This window comes from Phyllobates terribilis, unplaced genomic scaffold (assembly GCF_046119375.1).
Source record: "Phyllobates terribilis strain yellow unplaced genomic scaffold, ASM4611937v1 Scaffold_2__4_contigs__length_985480577, whole genome shotgun sequence".
In the NCBI taxonomy this organism is placed as follows: domain Eukaryota; kingdom Metazoa; phylum Chordata; class Amphibia; order Anura; family Dendrobatidae; genus Phyllobates; species Phyllobates terribilis.
The window spans coordinates 117,495,578-117,514,345 of NW_027362762.1; the positions used below are offsets into that span (position 1 = coordinate 117,495,578).

Below are 18,768 nucleotides of genomic sequence, written 5' to 3' on the forward strand. Positions count from 1 at the left end.
GTTAGTACAATAAACCTCATTTCAAGGCAGAAACATTACTGTGTCCAACAGTTATTACATATATCAAACTGAAATAGCTGTTGCAAAAACACCAATTTTTATAAAACATTAAGCTTAAGATTAATAGGGGTGCCCAAACTTTTTCATATGACTGTATATTCTTGCGTGGTGGTGTACCTGGACGACATCTTGGTCTTCTCTCCGGATCTTCCCACACACCGGAGGGATGTTCGTCAGGTCCTGCTTAGGCTCAAGCAGAATCACCTATACGCAAAATTTGAGAAATGCCTCTTCGAGCAGACCTCTCTTCCGTTTCTGGCTATATTATCTCTAAGACAGGTCTACGGATGGATTCAGCGATTCCTGGGCTTCACCAACTATTACCGTCTCTTCATCCCACATTTCTCTTCCCGGACTGCTCCCATCTCTGCGCTCACCCGTAAGGGAGCAAATCCTAAGGAATGGCCGTCCAAAGTGGAGGAGGCCTTCCTCTCCTTAAAACAAGCCTTCTCTTCTGCCCCAGTGCTGCACTGTCCAGATTGCAACAAACAGTTCTTTCTGGAGGTTGATGCTTCCTCTTCCGGAGCCGGAGCGGTGCTCACCCAGAAATCTCCATCAAGCTCTTCTCCTCGTCCGAGTGCAGCTACTCCATAGGAGACCGAGAACTGCTAGCCATCAAATTGGCGCTGGAGGAGTGGCGTTACCTGCTTGAGGGGGCTCTGCACCCGGTGGTCATCTACACTGACCACAAAAACCTGGCATATCTACAGAATGCCCAAAGACTCAATCCGCGTCAGGCCCGGTGGTCTTTGTTCTTCGCCCGCTTCAACTTTACCCTACATTACCGCCCTGCGGACAAGAATGTTAAAGCCGAAGCCTTGTCCCGATCCTTCCTGTCTTCCGATCAAGAGGAGGAGCCTATGCATATCATCGATCCCTCCAAAGTGATGAATGTGGCCTCCTTGGACCTGTCTCGTCTCCCACCCGGTAAGATGTTTGTAGCGGTTCCGGATCATAAGAAGGTTCTTCACTGGGGTCATTCATCTAAACTAGCCGGCCATGCTGGCCAGAAGAAGACCTTCCTGCTCATTACCCGGCATTACTGGTGGCCTACCCTGCGCAAGGATGTGGTAGACTTTGTCACGGCCTGTCCGTCCTGTGCCCGCAACAAGGTTCCCAGACATCTTCCAGCCGGCCGTCTCCTGCCTCTTCCCGTACCTGCTGCCCCGTGGCAACACATTGCTATGGACTTTATTACTGATCTCCCTGTTTCTGCCGGTTGTACTGTCATTTGGGTGGTCGCTGACCGCTTTTCTAAAATGGCCCACTTCATCCCTCTGCCTGGTCTCCTGTCTGCATCTGTGCTGGCTAAGGACTTCATCCATCACATCTTTCGTCTCCACGGCCTACCCCTCCACATTGTGTCTGATCGCGGGGTCCAGTTCACTTCGCGTTTCTGGAGAGCTACGTGTAAGCTGCTGGATGTTACCCTGGACTTCTCCTCTGCTTACCATCCGCAGTCCAGTGGCAAAGTGGAACGTATAAACCACATCCTTACCAGCTACCTCCGGCACTTCGTCAACGCTCACCATACCGATTGGGTAGAGCTCCTACCATGGGCCGAGTTCTCCTATAACAACCATGAGAGCGAATCTTCTTCCAAGTCCCCGTTCTTTGTGGTCTACGGTCAACATCCCCGGATTCCGTTTCCCGTCTCCGCTTCAGTGGACAACCCTGCCGCGGAGTCCCTGGTCAGCGAATTTTCCACCATTTGGGAGGACACTAGATCCGCACTTCTTCAATCCTCTGGACGGATGAAGAAACATGCTGATAAGAGACGCCTGACCCACCTCAATTCCATCCGGGAGACAAGGTTTGGCTCTTCTCCAAACATGTTTGTCTCAAAATACCCTCCTATAAGTTGGGTCCACGGTTCATCGGTCCATTTGAAGTCCTCAAGCAAATCAACCCAGTAGCCTACAAGTTAAAACTCCCAGCCACCCTACGGATTCCCAACTCCTTCCACGTATGTCTCCTCAAACCAGTTGTGCTTAATTCTTTTTCCGACAATCCAGGTACCCCCCCAGCTCCGGTCTCCGCTGAGGACATCTATGAGGTAGACAACATTCGGGCCACCAAGAGGGTAAGAGGAAAAACCTTTTTTCTGATGGATTGGAAGGGGTTTGGCCCAGAGGAGAGAACTTGGGAACCCAGGAGAACATCCAGGCCCCGCTTCTCCATAAAAAAAAAAAATTTCGGCCTAAAAAGAGGGGGCGTAAAGGGGGGGGTACTGTAGTATTGGCATCTCTGCCCCCTGACAGGCAGAGAGACCATCCCCCTTACCGCCGCGCTCCCGGCCCCTTCCGGCTCTCCTGCCAGTGCGCGTAGCTTCCCGGGCACTGTGCTTAGGGCGCGCGCGCGCTCCCCCCCTCTTAAAGGGGCCGCGCGCGCTGTCCTAAGGATTCCCCGGCCAATGGCCGGAGGACCTCTCATATAAAAGGCACCGCCTCCAAAATGGAGGTGCCCATGCAAGGTTGTAGCTTTGTGTCCTAAACTCTGCTTCAGCCCTCAGGTCCCGCTGCTAGTCTGACTACCAGTCCAAACCGCCAGCCTAACTACCAGCCCAGTCCACCAGCCTGACTACCAGTCCAGTCCGCCAGCCTGACTACCAGTCCAGTCCGCCAGCCTGACGTCCAGTCCGCCAGCCTGACTACCAGTCCAGTCCGCCAGCCTGACTACCAGTCCAGTCCGCCAGCCCGACTACCAGTCCTGTCCGCCAGCCTGACTACCTGCCTCCGCCAGCCAAGTGTACTCTCCAGCCCGACGGTCTGCCTACGATCCAAACCTGCCAGTCTGTCTATGGGCCTGGCTTGCCTGCCTACCCGGAGAACGTAACAGTTACCTGCCGTGCCTATCAGCCAGCCTAACTGGAGGCTCCTACCAGTTACCTGCCGTGTCTATACGGAGGCTCCTGCCAGTTACCCGTGGGAGTCACCTTCTCTCATACAAGGACAGGCCCAGAGTAGCACCTGGTCCCTCTGCTCGGTCCTTCCCTCGTTCACGGAGTCAATTGAGCCGCCGTTCGACCTTGGTCAGTCCGAGTTGATACCTAGTTACGCCACTCTGGTCCCTCCTTGCACCGCAGCACAGAGGTTCCACCACTTGGATCCGTAACACATATATTCAAAGTTTGCATAAATCTTACAGAATGCTGCTGTATTCTTTTGGTTGTACAGTATATTATGCAGCTTGTACCTGTTCACACTTGCTTTATTCAGTTCCGAAATGCTGGTCAGTTTTTTGTTTTCTATTTGATTAACTATGTTATTGCATTTTAAAGAAGTTGTCCAGTACTTTATATTACCCCCCCCCCCCCCCATGTATCACCCCGGGGCCCTAAGGATTTTTGTAATTAGCTTACGTTACAGATACTGCCTATGAGCAGCGCTATCGGTGGCCGCTCACAGGCATCACATGACCCCGCGCTGACGTCACGAGAAGTTGGGTTGTGGGCGGGGTTACCCCCCCGCGTCACACCCAGCATCCACAGCGCGCTTTCCCAGTGAATGGGGAAAGGCAGAGCGCGTGGTGGATGCCGGGTGTGACGCGGGGGGTAACCCTGCCCACAGCCTGGCTTCCACCGTGGAATGCGGAAGACAAAGACCCCCGGCTGCTGCCTGGACTTGTCGTGACGTCAGCAGATGTCAGAGCCGGCTGCAGCCGGGGGTCACGTGATGCCTCTGAGCGGCCAGTGATAGCGCCGCTCACAGGCATTATCTGCAACGTAAGGTAATTACAAAAATCCTTAGGGTTCAAGGGGGGATACACTGGGGGGATAATCTAAAGTACTGGACCTAACCTACCGCAAGAAGAAATCGCAAATGTTTCCAAACTTGTTTGGTTTTCTGGCATTGCTTGCATGTCACAAGTGACTCACTTCCCAAAATCTTGACAGAAAAATTGCAACTCATAAAAATAGCGAGCGACAGCAAGTCTCAGACACGTTGCAAAGATGTTTCTGTTGCATGACGTGGTTGGGATTTTCTGTATGTCGGTCACATAATATAATATTATTTGGATCAACTAATAATGTCTGTGTCCAAATTTACTGTCCCGAAAATTCTAGATTTGTGCTTGGAATGTCGTTTTCTAACATTACAAGAAAAAGAAATGAATAAAAAAAAAGCAAACTACAAATCTGTCGTTTTGATGCCCGCTTCGGCTGACCTTATCAGACCATGTGATCTACGTACCATGGCAACAGCATATCTCCTGAATAACTTAAACTATCCTTAGAATAGGTTATCTTTATCTCTAGGGATTTGTTTCACAGGCGCTGCAAGAACCCAGCTCCTTAGCTATGTCTCCAAGTGAAAATGAACAGCGAGGAGCTTGAAGGTTCCAAGAAAACGAATGACAAGAGGTGATGAGTAAATGATGGAAACTTACATTTGTTATGCAAAGAAAGATCTCCCCATCTCTTATACTGATATGTGGAAATATACGACTCTGCATGTCAAGGACTGCTGAGATGTGATGTATCAGATTGAATATCAAGTAACAAATTTGTTGTTGTCCCAAAGAAAAACAATGCTTAACTTATCAGTACTGTAAATATTTAAAGGAATTATCACTTTTTTTGTTTTCTAGAAACAGTAGCACTGATATTGGAAAAGGGGGTTCTTTTTTCTTTTCCTAGACAAGCTCTTTAAAAATGGTTGTCCGGCTTTAGGGTACAAGTCTGTGGTCACTTAAAGTGACCGCAGACTTGTGAAATCCCACAGTGTGCACAGTGCGTGCTGTTAGGATTCTCCCATTACAATTTGTATACATGTAGTTACGTTCCGACTAGACGTGCAAGTGAATTGAACAAGGACGTACTTGTCTAGTTGGAATGTGGCCAGAACTATGCAATTCGTGTTTTCCAGGACCGGCACTGGAGAATCCTAACAGTGCACATAAAGTGATGGCAGGCTTGTAACAACTGTTTTAAAGAGGACCTGTCACCAGGTCAAAAGTGCGCAATTTTTGCTTGTGGTTTATTCTTGCTGCTCTCCTGATTCCATTTTTTTCCGTAATAAGTCACATGGTTGAAGATACATGAGCTTTTTTATTTTGTGCCAATTTTATGGTCTTTACCAAGGAGGCATTGCTCACAGCATAATAATGCAGAGTGGCACAAATATACACCCCAATAGAAACCTGTGAGTCATTTGGTAAAGACCAGAATAATTTGCACTAGATTAAAAGGTCCATATCTCTGGAACTGTATGGCAGATTTAAGAAAAAAAAAAATAAAACAGAATATTTAGTGGAGCAGTGGGATTGAAATAAAAAAACTGGCCACTTTTAACCTGGTGACTACTTTAAGGGACATCATACGCAACTGCAATAGCTGATGCAGACTGTAGGCAAGAGTGGCGCTGTGCCTGGAAGAACACATTTTTCTAATTTCATGAAACCACTTTAGCCTTTCTTCAGTTGGCCGTATTACAGCTCGGTGTGAATGCTGTATATTTGGCTAAGACTAGGATAGGATGCCATCATTGGAAATGCTGCTTTGTAGCTATTCACATGGAGGCACTCTTACTTGAAAGTTCCTTTTCTCAGGTTCATACCCAGAATCACAGGAAGAATCCATCCTTCTATGGATCTACCATTATAGTATATGATATAACACATAATCTTTACCCCCCATCTACCACTTTTTACCTACCATTATTCCTTCAATCCAATTGTCAAGCTGCGCACTAGGGAGTTCTCAACAGCAGGAATATAATCTCATAAAGTGATGAAGAGCTGAGCGTGATGAATCTGGGCGCATGTATTAGTGTTATCGTCAGGATTCCAAGAAAAGTGTTTGTACGTTCCATGCACTTTGGCACAAACATACAATGTCGTCACCGAGAATGATGCATCACATAAAGTAGTTACTAATCCGTCGCCACTAACCAACTCATCACGTTCATCCAAAAAAGGCTGAACGCCGAGATGGCACAAATACAAGGGCTTTACGTTTGTTTTTTTTCAGAACACTAGAACTAAAAATGGTGATAACTGTTAAAAGATTAACAGATTATTGTGTAATAAATTAAATATGCAATAATTAGAAAAAATATAATTTACCAATAGTTTACTTTATCATCTTGTTTCATACATGCAGGGTTCCATATTCATAATTAAATGCTGCGGCACAGTGTATCTGAGGTGTAGACTAATTTCTCCTAGGAATGTCCATAAAGGTCTCAAGAAGGTAAAAGACAAGATAAGCTGCTTGTCTGGAGTGTCACCTTGAAAAAGCCTTAAACAGAACCTGTCAGCACGATTTTGCATGTTAAAGAAAATGCAAGGCCATAATGGCGCTGTTTTACAGATTAAATTGTTACCTTTAATGCTCGATCACATGAGCGATGATTCCCTCTTCCAAAAGAATCAGATCGATTCTGGTAATGAAACTGATCAGAGTTTGACTTGAGTGTCAGTTTACTGTGATCTGATTCTCTTGCCTGAGAGAATTGCAGCAGAGGTGCGGAAAACTTGGAGAACTTAATTTCTCTATTGTCTGTGTCTGTGTAAATCAGACTGCACTCGAATGACATCCGAGTGCAGTCTGATGTTTTACTTGCACCCATAGACTTGAATTGGAGCGCGTGATCGGATTTGTGGAGTCATTTATAGCATGATGCGACTTTTTTCTCATGCCGAATTGGCATGAGAAGAAAATGCTGAGCTGCCCTGTCCCATAGTATAATATTGGGCTGGGTGCTATCCGATAAAACATCGGATAGCTCTCATTCCAGTTATACGCTCCTGTGAGCGAGTCCTTACTGAAGAAACCCTCTTTGTGGTAAGCTTTCGGTGCACAGGGGCAGGACTGTGGACAGGGTCTTTGGCTCCTGCAAGGCTCCTCTGCCTGCCTTTGGTGTCTGCATCCTTGCTTCAGATGGAGCATGCGCAGATTGATCTCACAGCGGACGTCAGCATGCACAGATGCTTTTTTTGCAAAAACTAGTTTTTGCATCGCCATATTTTGAGAGCTTTAATTTTCCATATTTCGGCTGACAAGAGTCATGTAAGGACTTGTTTTTTGCGGGACGAGTTGACATTTTTTTTGGTACCATTTTCGGGCACATGACATTTTTTGATCGCTTTCTATTCCGATTTTTAGGAGTCATAATGAAAAACAACAGCAATTCAGGAATTATAATTTTTTTTTTATGCCATTCTGCGTGTGGTAAAATTGATAAGGCAGCTTTATTCATCCGGTCAGTACGTTTACAGCGGTACCACATTTACGGTATATAGTTTTTTATGTTTTGTCGCTTTTACACAATAAAAACTATTTTATAGAAAAAAATAATTATTTTTGCATCGCTTTATTCTGAGAGCTATAACTTTTTTACTTTTCCTCTAATGGAGCTATATGGCGGCTTGATTTTCGCGGGACAAGATGACGTTTTGAGGGGTACCATTTTTATTTACATTCGTCTTTTTGATCACGTTTTATTGCACTTTTTGCAAAGTTTTGCTTTTTGCCTCATTTTTTTTTATTTTACAGTGCTCACCGAAGGGGTTACTGGTGGGACAGTTTGATAGGTAGCATACCAAATGTGTACGTTTTTAGGTTTTTGTTTTTTTTTTACATAAATAAATTTATTTATTGGATCAATATTTTTTCTTTTTTTTTTGGGGGGGGGGGATTTTTTTTTCAATATTTTTACAATTTTTATTAACTTTTTTTTTTCCTTTTTTTCACATTTTCCCAGGATGGTACATGATCTTTACAAAATCAGATCGTTGATCTTATAGTCTGCAATGCTTCTGCACTGCAGGGCATCAGATCAGCGTCTGACAGGCAGGAAGGAGGCGTATCAGCTCATGCTCTGAGCAGGCGCTGACAGGTCACCTTCCCTGAAGGACCCTGCGGCCATCTTGGAACCCAGGGTCATCATGGAGACCATCAGCACAACACGATCGCATCACGTTGTGCTGATGGGAGAACAGAGGGAGCTCACTCCCTCTGCGATGCCCAGCAATGTCACTGTCACTATTGACAGCGACATCACAGGGGTTAAACGCAATCGTGGGCGTTGCTGCGGGGTGTCAGCTCTCATGATCACGGCAGCGCTGAGCGTGAGCCCGCGCAATCGCTGTGCCGTATATATACTGCTCTTTGCGGGAACCCAGCTCCCGCAGAGCAGTATATATACGGCGCATGTCGGGAAGGGGTTAACATGCAAAATTGTGCTAACAGGTTCGCTTTAAGCCTCCACACAATAGGCTAATGTCATCTGAACCCACTGATATCCACGGGTTCGGGGGACAGCATTATGTGCATGGGGGGGCGCCGACTGACTGATGGTCAGGGGAGATGTTGATTGTGCATGTCCAATTTTGGACTACCAATTACTTTGTTCTCCCGGAGATAAGTCCCTGACCGGCGTGCCAGTTGACGGCTTTTTCATGTAGTACACAGGAGCGCTCGGCGTGTTTGGGAGAGTTAGCTGAGATAAAGCATGTCAATTCTTTCACTGTTTTGACAGCGTTTTTCACTTATTCAAATGAATCAAGAAAAAAAAGCGCATCAAAAAAACGTGTCAAAAAGCATCAAAATACACTTATTTTATGTTGTGTTTTTTTTTCTGCTAACATTCTAGCTTTTGCTGCAGAACAATCTGCTGCAAATACTGCGCGTGTGCACATAGCCTTATACAGCTGCTATAGAAGTCACGGAAGTAATATCAATACATATGTCACAAGCGTCCCCTAGTGGGCGCTCTACTCTACTGTAGAGTAAGCACAATCTATTTCAATGGAGAGAGTGGAATAAGCTCCTGTTAGACATCTCTGGCAAAGTAAATGCGTCTATCATTTGCCCCAATCAGTGGATCGAAGTGAAATCAGTGAATTCAGCCAACTACTCTATTGTGTATGTGACACTTAAGGCCCCGTCACACTTAGCGACGCTGCAACGATCCCGACAACGATACGACCTGTCAGGGATCGTTGCTGCGTCGCTATGTGGTCGCTGGGGAGCTGTCAAACAGGCAGGCTCACCAACGATCAGGGGAGCAGCGACATCGTGGAAAGAATATTTCCACGATGTCCTGCTCCTGGTTACGAGCGTGCTGAAGCAGGAGCAGGCTGGTAACTATGGTAAACATCGGGTTACTAGGGGCACACGCGCACTTAGTAACCCGCTGTTTATCATGGTTACCACTCTGCTACGGTGAGCGGGAGGTTACCGCTCACTTTAGCAGGCTCGTAAACATGATAAACATCGGGTTACTAGGGACACACGCGCACCTAGTAACCCATTGTTTATCATGGTTACCACTCTGCTACGGTGAGCGGGAGGTTACCGCTCACTTTAGCAGGCTCGTAACCATGATAAACAACGGGTTACTAGGTGCGATTGTGCACCTAGTAACCCGATGTTTATCATGGTTACCAGCCTGATCGCTGCTCCCGCTGGTCACACACAGCGATGTGTGCTGACCAGCGGGAGGGCAACGACCAAAAAATGGTCCAGGACACTTTGCAGCGATCAGCGACCTCACAGCAGGGGCCTGATCGCTGCAAAGTGTCACACATAGCGACATCGCTGGTGAGGTCGCTGTTGCGTCACCAAAACCGTGACACAGCAGCGATCTCGCTAGCGATCTCGCTATGTGAGACGGGGGCTTTAGCTTTACAGACCTTCAAGGGATCATAGCGGTCTCATTGTTACAAATTTTACAGCTGCATATCAAGAACGTAAAGGGTTTTCCCACAAACAAAGTACATTTTAATCAATAGATCTTGGAATAATAATAACTTCCCCAATTGTATGTGTTTTAAAAAAATGTTCCTGTGCTGAGATAATCTTATACATTGCCCCTGCTATGTGCAGGAACATTATTTAAAACACATCCAATTTAGGAACGTATTATTATTCCAATATCTATCGATTAAAATGTTGATTGAAATTAACTTTTTTTTCATGGGAAAACCCCTTTAAATGTATCATCAGAAATATTACCTATTGTTTAACCCCCTGGGGACCAGGCCAATTTTTTAAAATCTGACATGTCACTTTATACTGTAATAACTCTGGAATGTTTCAACATATCCCAATGATTCTGAACTTGTTTTAATCGTGACACATTGTACTTTATGTTAGTGGTAAATTTAGGTTGATGTGTTTTGCATTTATTTATGAAAATATAGGAAATTTAATGAAATGTTTGAAAAAATTAGCAACTTTCAAATTTTTAATGATTATATCCTCAAACCAGATGGTCATACCACACAACAAAGCTAATAAATAACATTTTCCATATATCTACTTTACACCAGAATCACATTTTAAATGCCCTTATATTTTGTTAGGATGTTAGGTTTAACAGCAATTTTACTTCAAGCTGTCATTGATGTTAGAGTGGGCAATACACGATATTAAGAACTTGAGTATGTGAACTTTTGATCAGGGTCATTTGGATGTTTTTGGTTGTCATTAAGATTTAAAAAGAGAAAACACAGTAGTTTGACAATAAATGGCTTCACCCAACCAATAACCATCAGTGGAGAAAAAGTATTTTTGTTATCATTCATATTCTCTGAAACAAGGCTGTCTTCCAGGAGCAAAAATTAAAGATGTGTCTGACAGGATATCAAGACTCTTCAGACCTACAGATCACTACCCATTCCTGCTAATACATGTGGGGACAAATGACACCGCAAGAAAGGACCTGGAAACCATCTGCAGTGACTTTGAAGACTTAGGCAAGAAAGTGAAAGAATTGGGAGCGCAGGTGGTCTTCTCATCCATCCTCCCAGTGGATGGCCATGGAACAATGAGGTGGAATAAGATTCTACAGGTGAACAACTGGCTACGTCGATGGTGCCGTCAACAAGGATTTGGATTTCTGGATCACGGAATGAATTACCTATACGATGGACTACTTGCTAGAGATGGGGTGCACCTTACGAAGACTGGAAAACATGTATTTGGAAGTCGCCTTGCTACACTCATCAGAAAAGCTTTAAACTAGAACAATGTGGGAAAGGAAGCAAAAGGCCAGAAAAAGCCATACAGCTGACAAATACTATTGAGATCTCTGCTACTGGAAGTGGAAAGGAAGAACAAAGACAAAACAATTTAAATAATAAAAATATGGGAGGAAGAGAAACCAATCACAAACTAAAATGTTTTTATACAAATGCACAAAGCATGGGCAACAAACAAGGAGAATTGGAACTACTAATGCAGGAAAAGGAATATGATGTCATTGGAATCACTGAAACTTGGTGGGACGATACACATGATTGGAATAAAAGGCTAAAAGGATACAACTTATTTGCAAGAAACAGACTTGATAAACGAGGAGGAGGTGTTGCATTGTATGTTAGAAAAGCGTATATCTGCACAGAGATTGAAGCTTCAGAGACTGGGAGTTCTGTGGAAACTGTTTGGGTAAGAATACAAGGAGAGAACAACGGAAAGGACACCATTGTAGGCATTTACTACAGGCCACCTGGGCAAGCTGAAGATATGGATGAACTCTTTATGTATCAAATGACCAAGTTCTCCAAAAAATATGACGTAGTGGTCATGGGAGATTTCAACTATCCAGACATTTGTTGGGAATCTCTCTCAAGTAAAACTAACAGGTCAAGCAAATTCTTATCCTCTCTTGCTGACAACTTTATCTTCCAAAAGGTAGGGGAGAAAACAAGGGGATCTGCTACTTTGGATCTAATCCTTATAAACAGGGAGGAAATGGTTGAGGAGGTAAAGGTGGCTGGGACCCTAGGAGGCAGCGATCATGCTATTATAGAATTTTGGATAACTAGAGGAGGAAGACATGTGAAGACTCAGACTTCAAGGTTAGATTTTAGAAAGGCAGATTTTAAGAGACTCAGAAAGAGAATAGGAGGGATCCAATGGCTGGATGTCCTTAAGGACAAAAATGTCCAGGAAGGTTGGGAAATTTTTAAAAATGAGATTCTCAAAGCACAATCGTTAACAATCCCGAAAAGTAGGAAGAATGGGAAGCATTTAAGGAAACCAGGATGGATGAACACAGAACTTAAACACATGCTAAAAAGAAAGAAAGAAATGTTTATTAAATGGAAAGAGGGAGGCATATCTAAAGAAGATTATAATGGAGTCTGCAGATCCTGCAGGGCACGTATCAGGTTAGCTAAAGCTGACAATGAATTAAGGCTTGCAAGAGATGTCAAAAGCAATAAAAAAGGATTTTGGGGGTATGTCAAAAGTAAAAGAAAAGTCAAAGATGCTATAGGATTTTTACAGGATGAAAATGGAGAAATGGTAAGAGAGGATGTTGAGAAGGCCGAACTTTTTAATTCCTATTTTGCATCTGTTTTCTCTCAGAAAGAAAATGTAACATCAACTGATCTTCACTGTCCTTTTAAAGGAATAGAGGAATCCAAGTTATCTGTAAACAGAAAGATTGTGAGGGAATATTTAGCTAACATAAATGAGTTCAAGTCTCCAGGTCCAGATGAATTACACCCCAGAGTAATGAAGGAGATCGTAGAAGAAATTTTAGAACCACTCTCCATAATCTTTGAAAATTCTTGGAGAACAGGAGAAGTCCCAGAAGACTGGAGAAGAGCAAATGTTGTTCCTATCTTCAAAAAGGGGAAGAAGGTGGACCCAGGGAACTATAGGCCGGTGAGTCTGACTTCTATACCAGGAAAGATCTTTGAACAAATTATTAAACAACATGTATGTAAGTACATGGATAAGAATGAAGTGATTAACCAGAGTCAGCATGGGTTTGTAACTAACAAGTCATGTCAGACTAACTTAATTTCCTTCTATGACAGAATCACTGACTGGGTGGATCAGGGAAATGCTGTAGATATAGTATATCTTGACTTCAGCAAAGCATTTGACAAAGTATCTCACACCATCCTTATTGAAAAAATGACCAAGTATGCAATGGACCAGGCAACTGTTAGGTGGATTCATAACTGGCTTAGTGATCGGACTCAAAGGGTGGTTGTAAATGGCTTCACATCCAGCTGGATGAATGTCTCAAGTGGGGTACCACAGGGCTCCGTCCTGGGACCTGTATTGTTCAACATCTTTATCAATGATTTAGATGAAGGAATTGAGGGTAAACTGATTAAATTTGCTGATGACACAAAGCTAGGAGGGATAGCTAATACTAGAGAAGAGAGAGAGAGGATTCAAAAAGACCTAAATAAACTGGAGCAGTGGGCAGCAACCAACAGAATGGTTTTTAACAGGGAAAAATGCAAAGTACTACATCTGGGCAATAAAAATGAAAAAAGCATATACAGAATGGGAGGAATAGAGCTAAGCAACAGTACATGTGAAAAAGACTTAGGTATACTAATAGATCATAGACTGAACATGAGTCAACAGTGTGATGCAGCAGCAAAAAAGGCAAATACAATTCTGGGATGTATTAACAGAAGCATACAGTCTAGATCACGTGAAGTCATTATCGGCTTTACTCCTCTTTGGTCAGACCTCATCTGGAATACTGTGTACAGTTTTGGGCACCACATTTTAAAAAAGACATAGACAAACTGGAGCAAGTTCAGAGAAGAGCGACCAGAATAGTGACTGGTCTGCAAACCATGTCCTATGAGGAACGGTTGCAGGATTTGGGAATGTTTAGCTTGCAAAAAAGAAGACTGAGAGGAGACTTAATAGCTGTCTACAAATATGTCAAGGGCTGTCACATTGTAGAAGGATCATCTTTATTCTCATTTGCACAAGGAAAGACTAGAAGCAATGGGATGAAACTAAATGGGAGGAGACACAGATTAGATATTAGAAAAAACTTTTTGACAGTTAGGGTGATTAATGAGTGGAACAGGCTGCCACGAGAGGTGGTGAGTTCCCCTTCAATGGACGTCTTCAAATAGAGGCTGGACAGACATCTGTCTGAGATGATCTAGTGAATCCTGCTTTGAGCAGGGGGTTGGACCAGATGACCCAGGAGGTCCCTTCCAACTCTACCATTCTATGATTCTAAGGCCAAGAAAGGAAAAATTCTGCCGGGGTATGTAAACTTTTGAGCAACACTGTATATACAGTATATAAATCTGGTATACGGTAATCATACTGACCTGAAAAATCAAGTTATAGAGGAATTCGCTACACCTTAAGTTTTCTAAAAGTTATATAGTAAAGTGTAAGAGTTATGGCTCTAATGGGAAGAATGGGAGAAAAAACAACCAAAACTCTAAAATTGGCCCGGTCAGGGAAATGTAAATATAATTTTCCTGGAGATGATGATGAATGTGTGTTTCCATTACATTACTAGTAGTGATCCCATTGTCCAGGTTTGAGGATCCTGTCTGGAGAAACGCACAGACATTGCCAATGTTTAACAGTTAAACTCTTTATTCCCATCTGTTTATGATATTGACATGGAAATAATTTTTTAGTGCAAGATTTGTTGATTTTGGATCAGATATTCTGTAAAATGTTTGGATGACACAATCTTGGCCAGATTAACAAGTGCAAGGAACGTTGTGTAACTTGTGCAAGTCTCTCTTACCGCTCTCATCCAGTAAGAAGTCATCCTGGTAACGGAACTTTTCAGGTCCACAAGCAATAAAAATGTCATCATCACCAAAGAAATCCTGAAGGCACATCACCTGAAAGAGAAGTAAGGTTTTGTCACACAAGCAAATCACTTCTTTATCTAAAGATATCATTTTAGCAGACGTTCTATACCTCAGAAATATACTACATGGAATGACAAGAAAATATGGCAGAACACGTTAGTCACTTAGAGAAACATTTCAATGGTCCCAAACCAGGCTTATTTTGCCAACTTGAACCATTTTCACAAACATTTCTGACACTTTCAAAAGGACTAGTCACTAGAGATGAGCAAACCCGAACTTAAAAGTTCAGGGTTCGTACCGGACAGTTAGTGTCCGATGCTAAACGCCAAACACAGACTTCCCCCGTAAGTCCGTTGCAACGTTCAGAGTTCAGGGGGAAGTCCATTGCAATGTTCAGAGTTCCGGGCGAAGTCCCTTGCAATGTTCGGAGTTCCGGGGAAAGCCCGTTGCAATGTTCGGAGTTCCGGGGAAAGCCCGTTGCAATGTTCGGAGTTCCGGGGAAAGCCCGTTGCAATGTTCGGAGTTCCAGGGGAAGTCCATTGTAATGTTCAGAGTTCCGGGGGAAGTCCATTGCAATGTTCAGAGTTCCGGGGGAAGTCAGTTGCAATGTTCAGAGTTCCGGGGGAAGTCCGTTGCAATGTTTGGAGTTCTGGGGGAATCCGTTGCAATGTTCGGAGTTCCGGGGGAAGCCTGTTGCAATGTTCGGAATTCCAGGGGAAGCCCGTTGCAGAGAGAGAGGGAATATTTTCCAGCTCAAAAGTTCGGCTCCCCATTATTTTCAATGGGGTTCAGGTTCTGGTTCAAGTTTGGGTACAGTTCTGGTACCCGAACCGAACTTTGGAATAAAGTTCGGGCACGAGCACCCGAATTTCCAGGGGTCCACTCATCCCTACGAGTCACCTTTCCCGACATATCTATTTAAGAAAATAATTGTATTCTCCATGAAATGCTAGTACCAGAGCACCATTCATTATAAACTAGAAGTTGTACTGTTCCTCTGTTACTCCTACTAAAAATGTCTGTAGAAATTTACAGCTGGTGTTCGCTGTTGGGGTGGTGTCTCCACGCTGCTTCCAATTGTAGCTGGAGGTACCAGACTATGTTGTGACATGCCTTATTGACAACAGGAATAGTAACACCTAGTTGTCAGTTTGTGACATGCTCAGATGTGACATAAGAGAACTGCATTTTTGGCCTTCAGTTAATGTATGTGACAGGAAAAGTTTTCGGTGTATACGTTGATAAGAGTGTTGTGTTGGATGTGGCTTTCATCACCCATTTAAGAGCAACGTCATGAATTTTTCAGTAGTACCTCTTAACGCATCTCTTGCCCATAGGGATTTTATGGTATCCATTTGGCCCATATGTCATCACACTATTGAAACATTTGTGACATATCCATTAAACAGGTACCACCATAGGCTGTGGGTGACGGATGTCATTGTTAGACATCCGTCACAGCGGCCATTTAATGTACAGTATATGTTGCAAAAATTTCCTGGCGTACGAGCAAAACATAAGCCACAAATGCAATGTGGTCAGGTGCTAATAATCCTCTTATATTATATACTCAGGGGCATTTAGAATGTTCTCCTTTAGGGTTTAGTGGCTGATCCTATGTGCCCTCCTACAATGGCATCCGTCATCCATAGACTATTATAGAATCTATTTAACAGATTTTTTGCAATATTCTGTGTATGGAAATTTCACATAGTGACCAAAATCAGCATTGGCAATTTAGGGACGCTTTAGTCCTGCTCCAGGACCGCATGGAAACACCCATCTGTAACACACAGATCGTTTAAAGGGTGGCCCGAACAAAATTTTATTTTCATCCTAAACTTTATTTAATGTCATAATATAATTTTTTTCTAATATACTTCAATTAAAAATTCCCTATCTTTCCCTAACTACACTATCTAACTGCTTTATATTTTTTTCTACTACCCATGTTGCTCCGAAAATAAGACAGGGTCTTATATTATTTTTTGCTCCGAAAGATGCGCTAGGGCTTACTTTCAGGGAATATCTTCTATTCCATGAACAACAATTCCCAAAAGAAAATGTATTAAAAACTTTAGATAAAATGCTAAATCAAATATAAATATATCAATTAGCCAGTAGATGGCACCACATAACAAATAAATAGGGAAAGGTATGTACACATAAATTACAGTAGTAACCCTGAGTAGAGGAGGATTCATCAAATGATAAGACCTACAATTTCCAAAAGGAATTTTACCTAATAGATGTGGTATCAACTCCTTTTGGAAATTGTAGGTCTTATCATTCGATGTATTATTTGTTATGTGGTGCCATCTACTGGATAATTGATATATTTATATTTTAATTTGTATTTTTCAATGAATTGTATTTTATCTAAAAAAAATTGAATACAATAATAATTGTAGTAGTACTCTGAGCTGTGTGTAAGCCTGCCCACAAAATGGATTGGCAGCTTTCTATGTACACTGTACATTGATAGAAAGCTGTTAATTAGTGGCGGGGGCGGAGTTACACAGAGGAGTTGACTCCGAGGCACGAGACACCTAGTCCTATAGTGATAATCTCCTACTGATAAAACACTGATTTTATTGGACCTACAGCAAGTAAACTATTAAGTGACACATCGCTAGCATCAGGCTCTCCTTCCCTACATTATGCTGCTCTCTGATTACATAGCAAAATCTTGCTGACAGATTCCCTTTAAATGTTTTTGTTATGGCTCTTTCACACTAGCGGATAACACGGCTGAGTGCTATCCAATGTTTTATTAGATAGCACTCGGCCCAATGTTATACTATGGGGCAGTGCAATTTTTTTTTTTATGCCATTTCAGCATGTGAAAAAATTGAAGCATGCTGCGAGTGGCTTGGGAATTTGGATCAAGTGCACCCATACAAGTCTATGGGTAAGTGTGAAATATTGGACTGCACTCGGATGTCATCTGTTGACTCAGACAATAGAGAAGAAGGAGAAATTACATTCTCCATCTTCACACTTGTGCTGTGATTCTCCCATGCAAGATAATTGGATAACTCTAAGATGATACTTGGCTCAAACTCCGAGGCTAGGTTCCCACAATGAGCTTTTGATGTTGCAAAAATTTTCTGCACCATTTCTGCACCCATTAAGTAAAATAGGTTCTAGAATAAGCAACATAAAAAATCATCAAAAACTCCTTGTGGGAACGTAGCCTCAGTTTGAGCATAATCGGCCGGATACTCTTGCATGAGAGAATCTAAGGCCATGTGTGCGAGTGGCAAAAGGACACTGTGTTGACCTTTGTCTGATGAAAGAAACCCCATGAACAAGTTTAGGTTGTACATTTGGATGTACGGGACAATTGCAGTGTGAACGCAGCCTTAGGCACAAGAATCTTCCAGATCCTTTTAGAGCGGCGTTGTAAATGATAGATTCATCTTTGATCTCACTCTTAGCCTCCAGCCCTGTGACTTCACAGATAGAGGCCATTTGTATGCTTGGTCACACTTGACTGTTCACCATATAAGCATTTCCTATGTCCCTTCTTTCCGGTCGTCTTACGACAGCCGAGTACAAAGGCACCTGCTATTTATCGGTGCAGATGAGAACGCTCCAGAATTCATTACTTTCCCTTAGAATCAGATCACCATGGCAACAATTACATCACAATGATGCTCAAAGCATGTCGGCTGTGTAGACAACATCATAAAAAACACCTCTGTCATACTGTGACCTCAATAAATTACATTAAAGCCAGACACTGAAAGGGGGGTAGACATCCTTCTCTGGAGGAAAAACAGCAGAGCTTCTAGGGGCAGCGTCTTCTATAGACATTGTAATGGCTGATTAGGGATCAGAATTCAGACCATTGTGTGGAGTCTGGAAAATGAGTTTATTCGACTTCAAGTATTAAATTCATCAATGGGGGCAAATCATTTGTAAGTCACTTCCTAACTAAAAATGAAGTAAGAACATTATGGCTACCAGCCGAGATGATGACTATACTGATTTAAAATGTTTTTCAAGATGGCACCTTGAAGAGAGGCAGGAGAAAGGGGCAGCTGCCACCCACGGGAGAAACTAGACACAAACCAACCAAGATCTCACCATTATCGCTTATAGAGACACACATTCATGAGGTTCTCCACATAAACGGATTTT

At 43.1% G+C, this 18,768-nt stretch overlaps 1 protein-coding gene across 4 annotated transcripts in view; it reads right to left on the reverse strand.

The window, feature by feature from the left end:
- The window catches only part of DCLK1 (doublecortin like kinase 1), a 422,097-nt gene that overhangs the window by 217,533 nt on the left and 185,796 nt on the right, over positions 1-18,768 (reverse strand). For all 4 annotated transcript variants that reach the window (XR_012268742.1, XM_073662543.1, XM_073662542.1 and 1 more), the window contains exon 4: positions 14,550-14,649. Coding sequence is in view for 3 of the 4 variants with exons in the window: in XM_073662543.1 (XP_073518644.1) it covers positions 14,550-14,649 (100 nt within the window). In the remaining variant the exon portion in view is untranslated. The remainder of the gene's footprint in view (positions 1-14,549; positions 14,650-18,768) is intronic.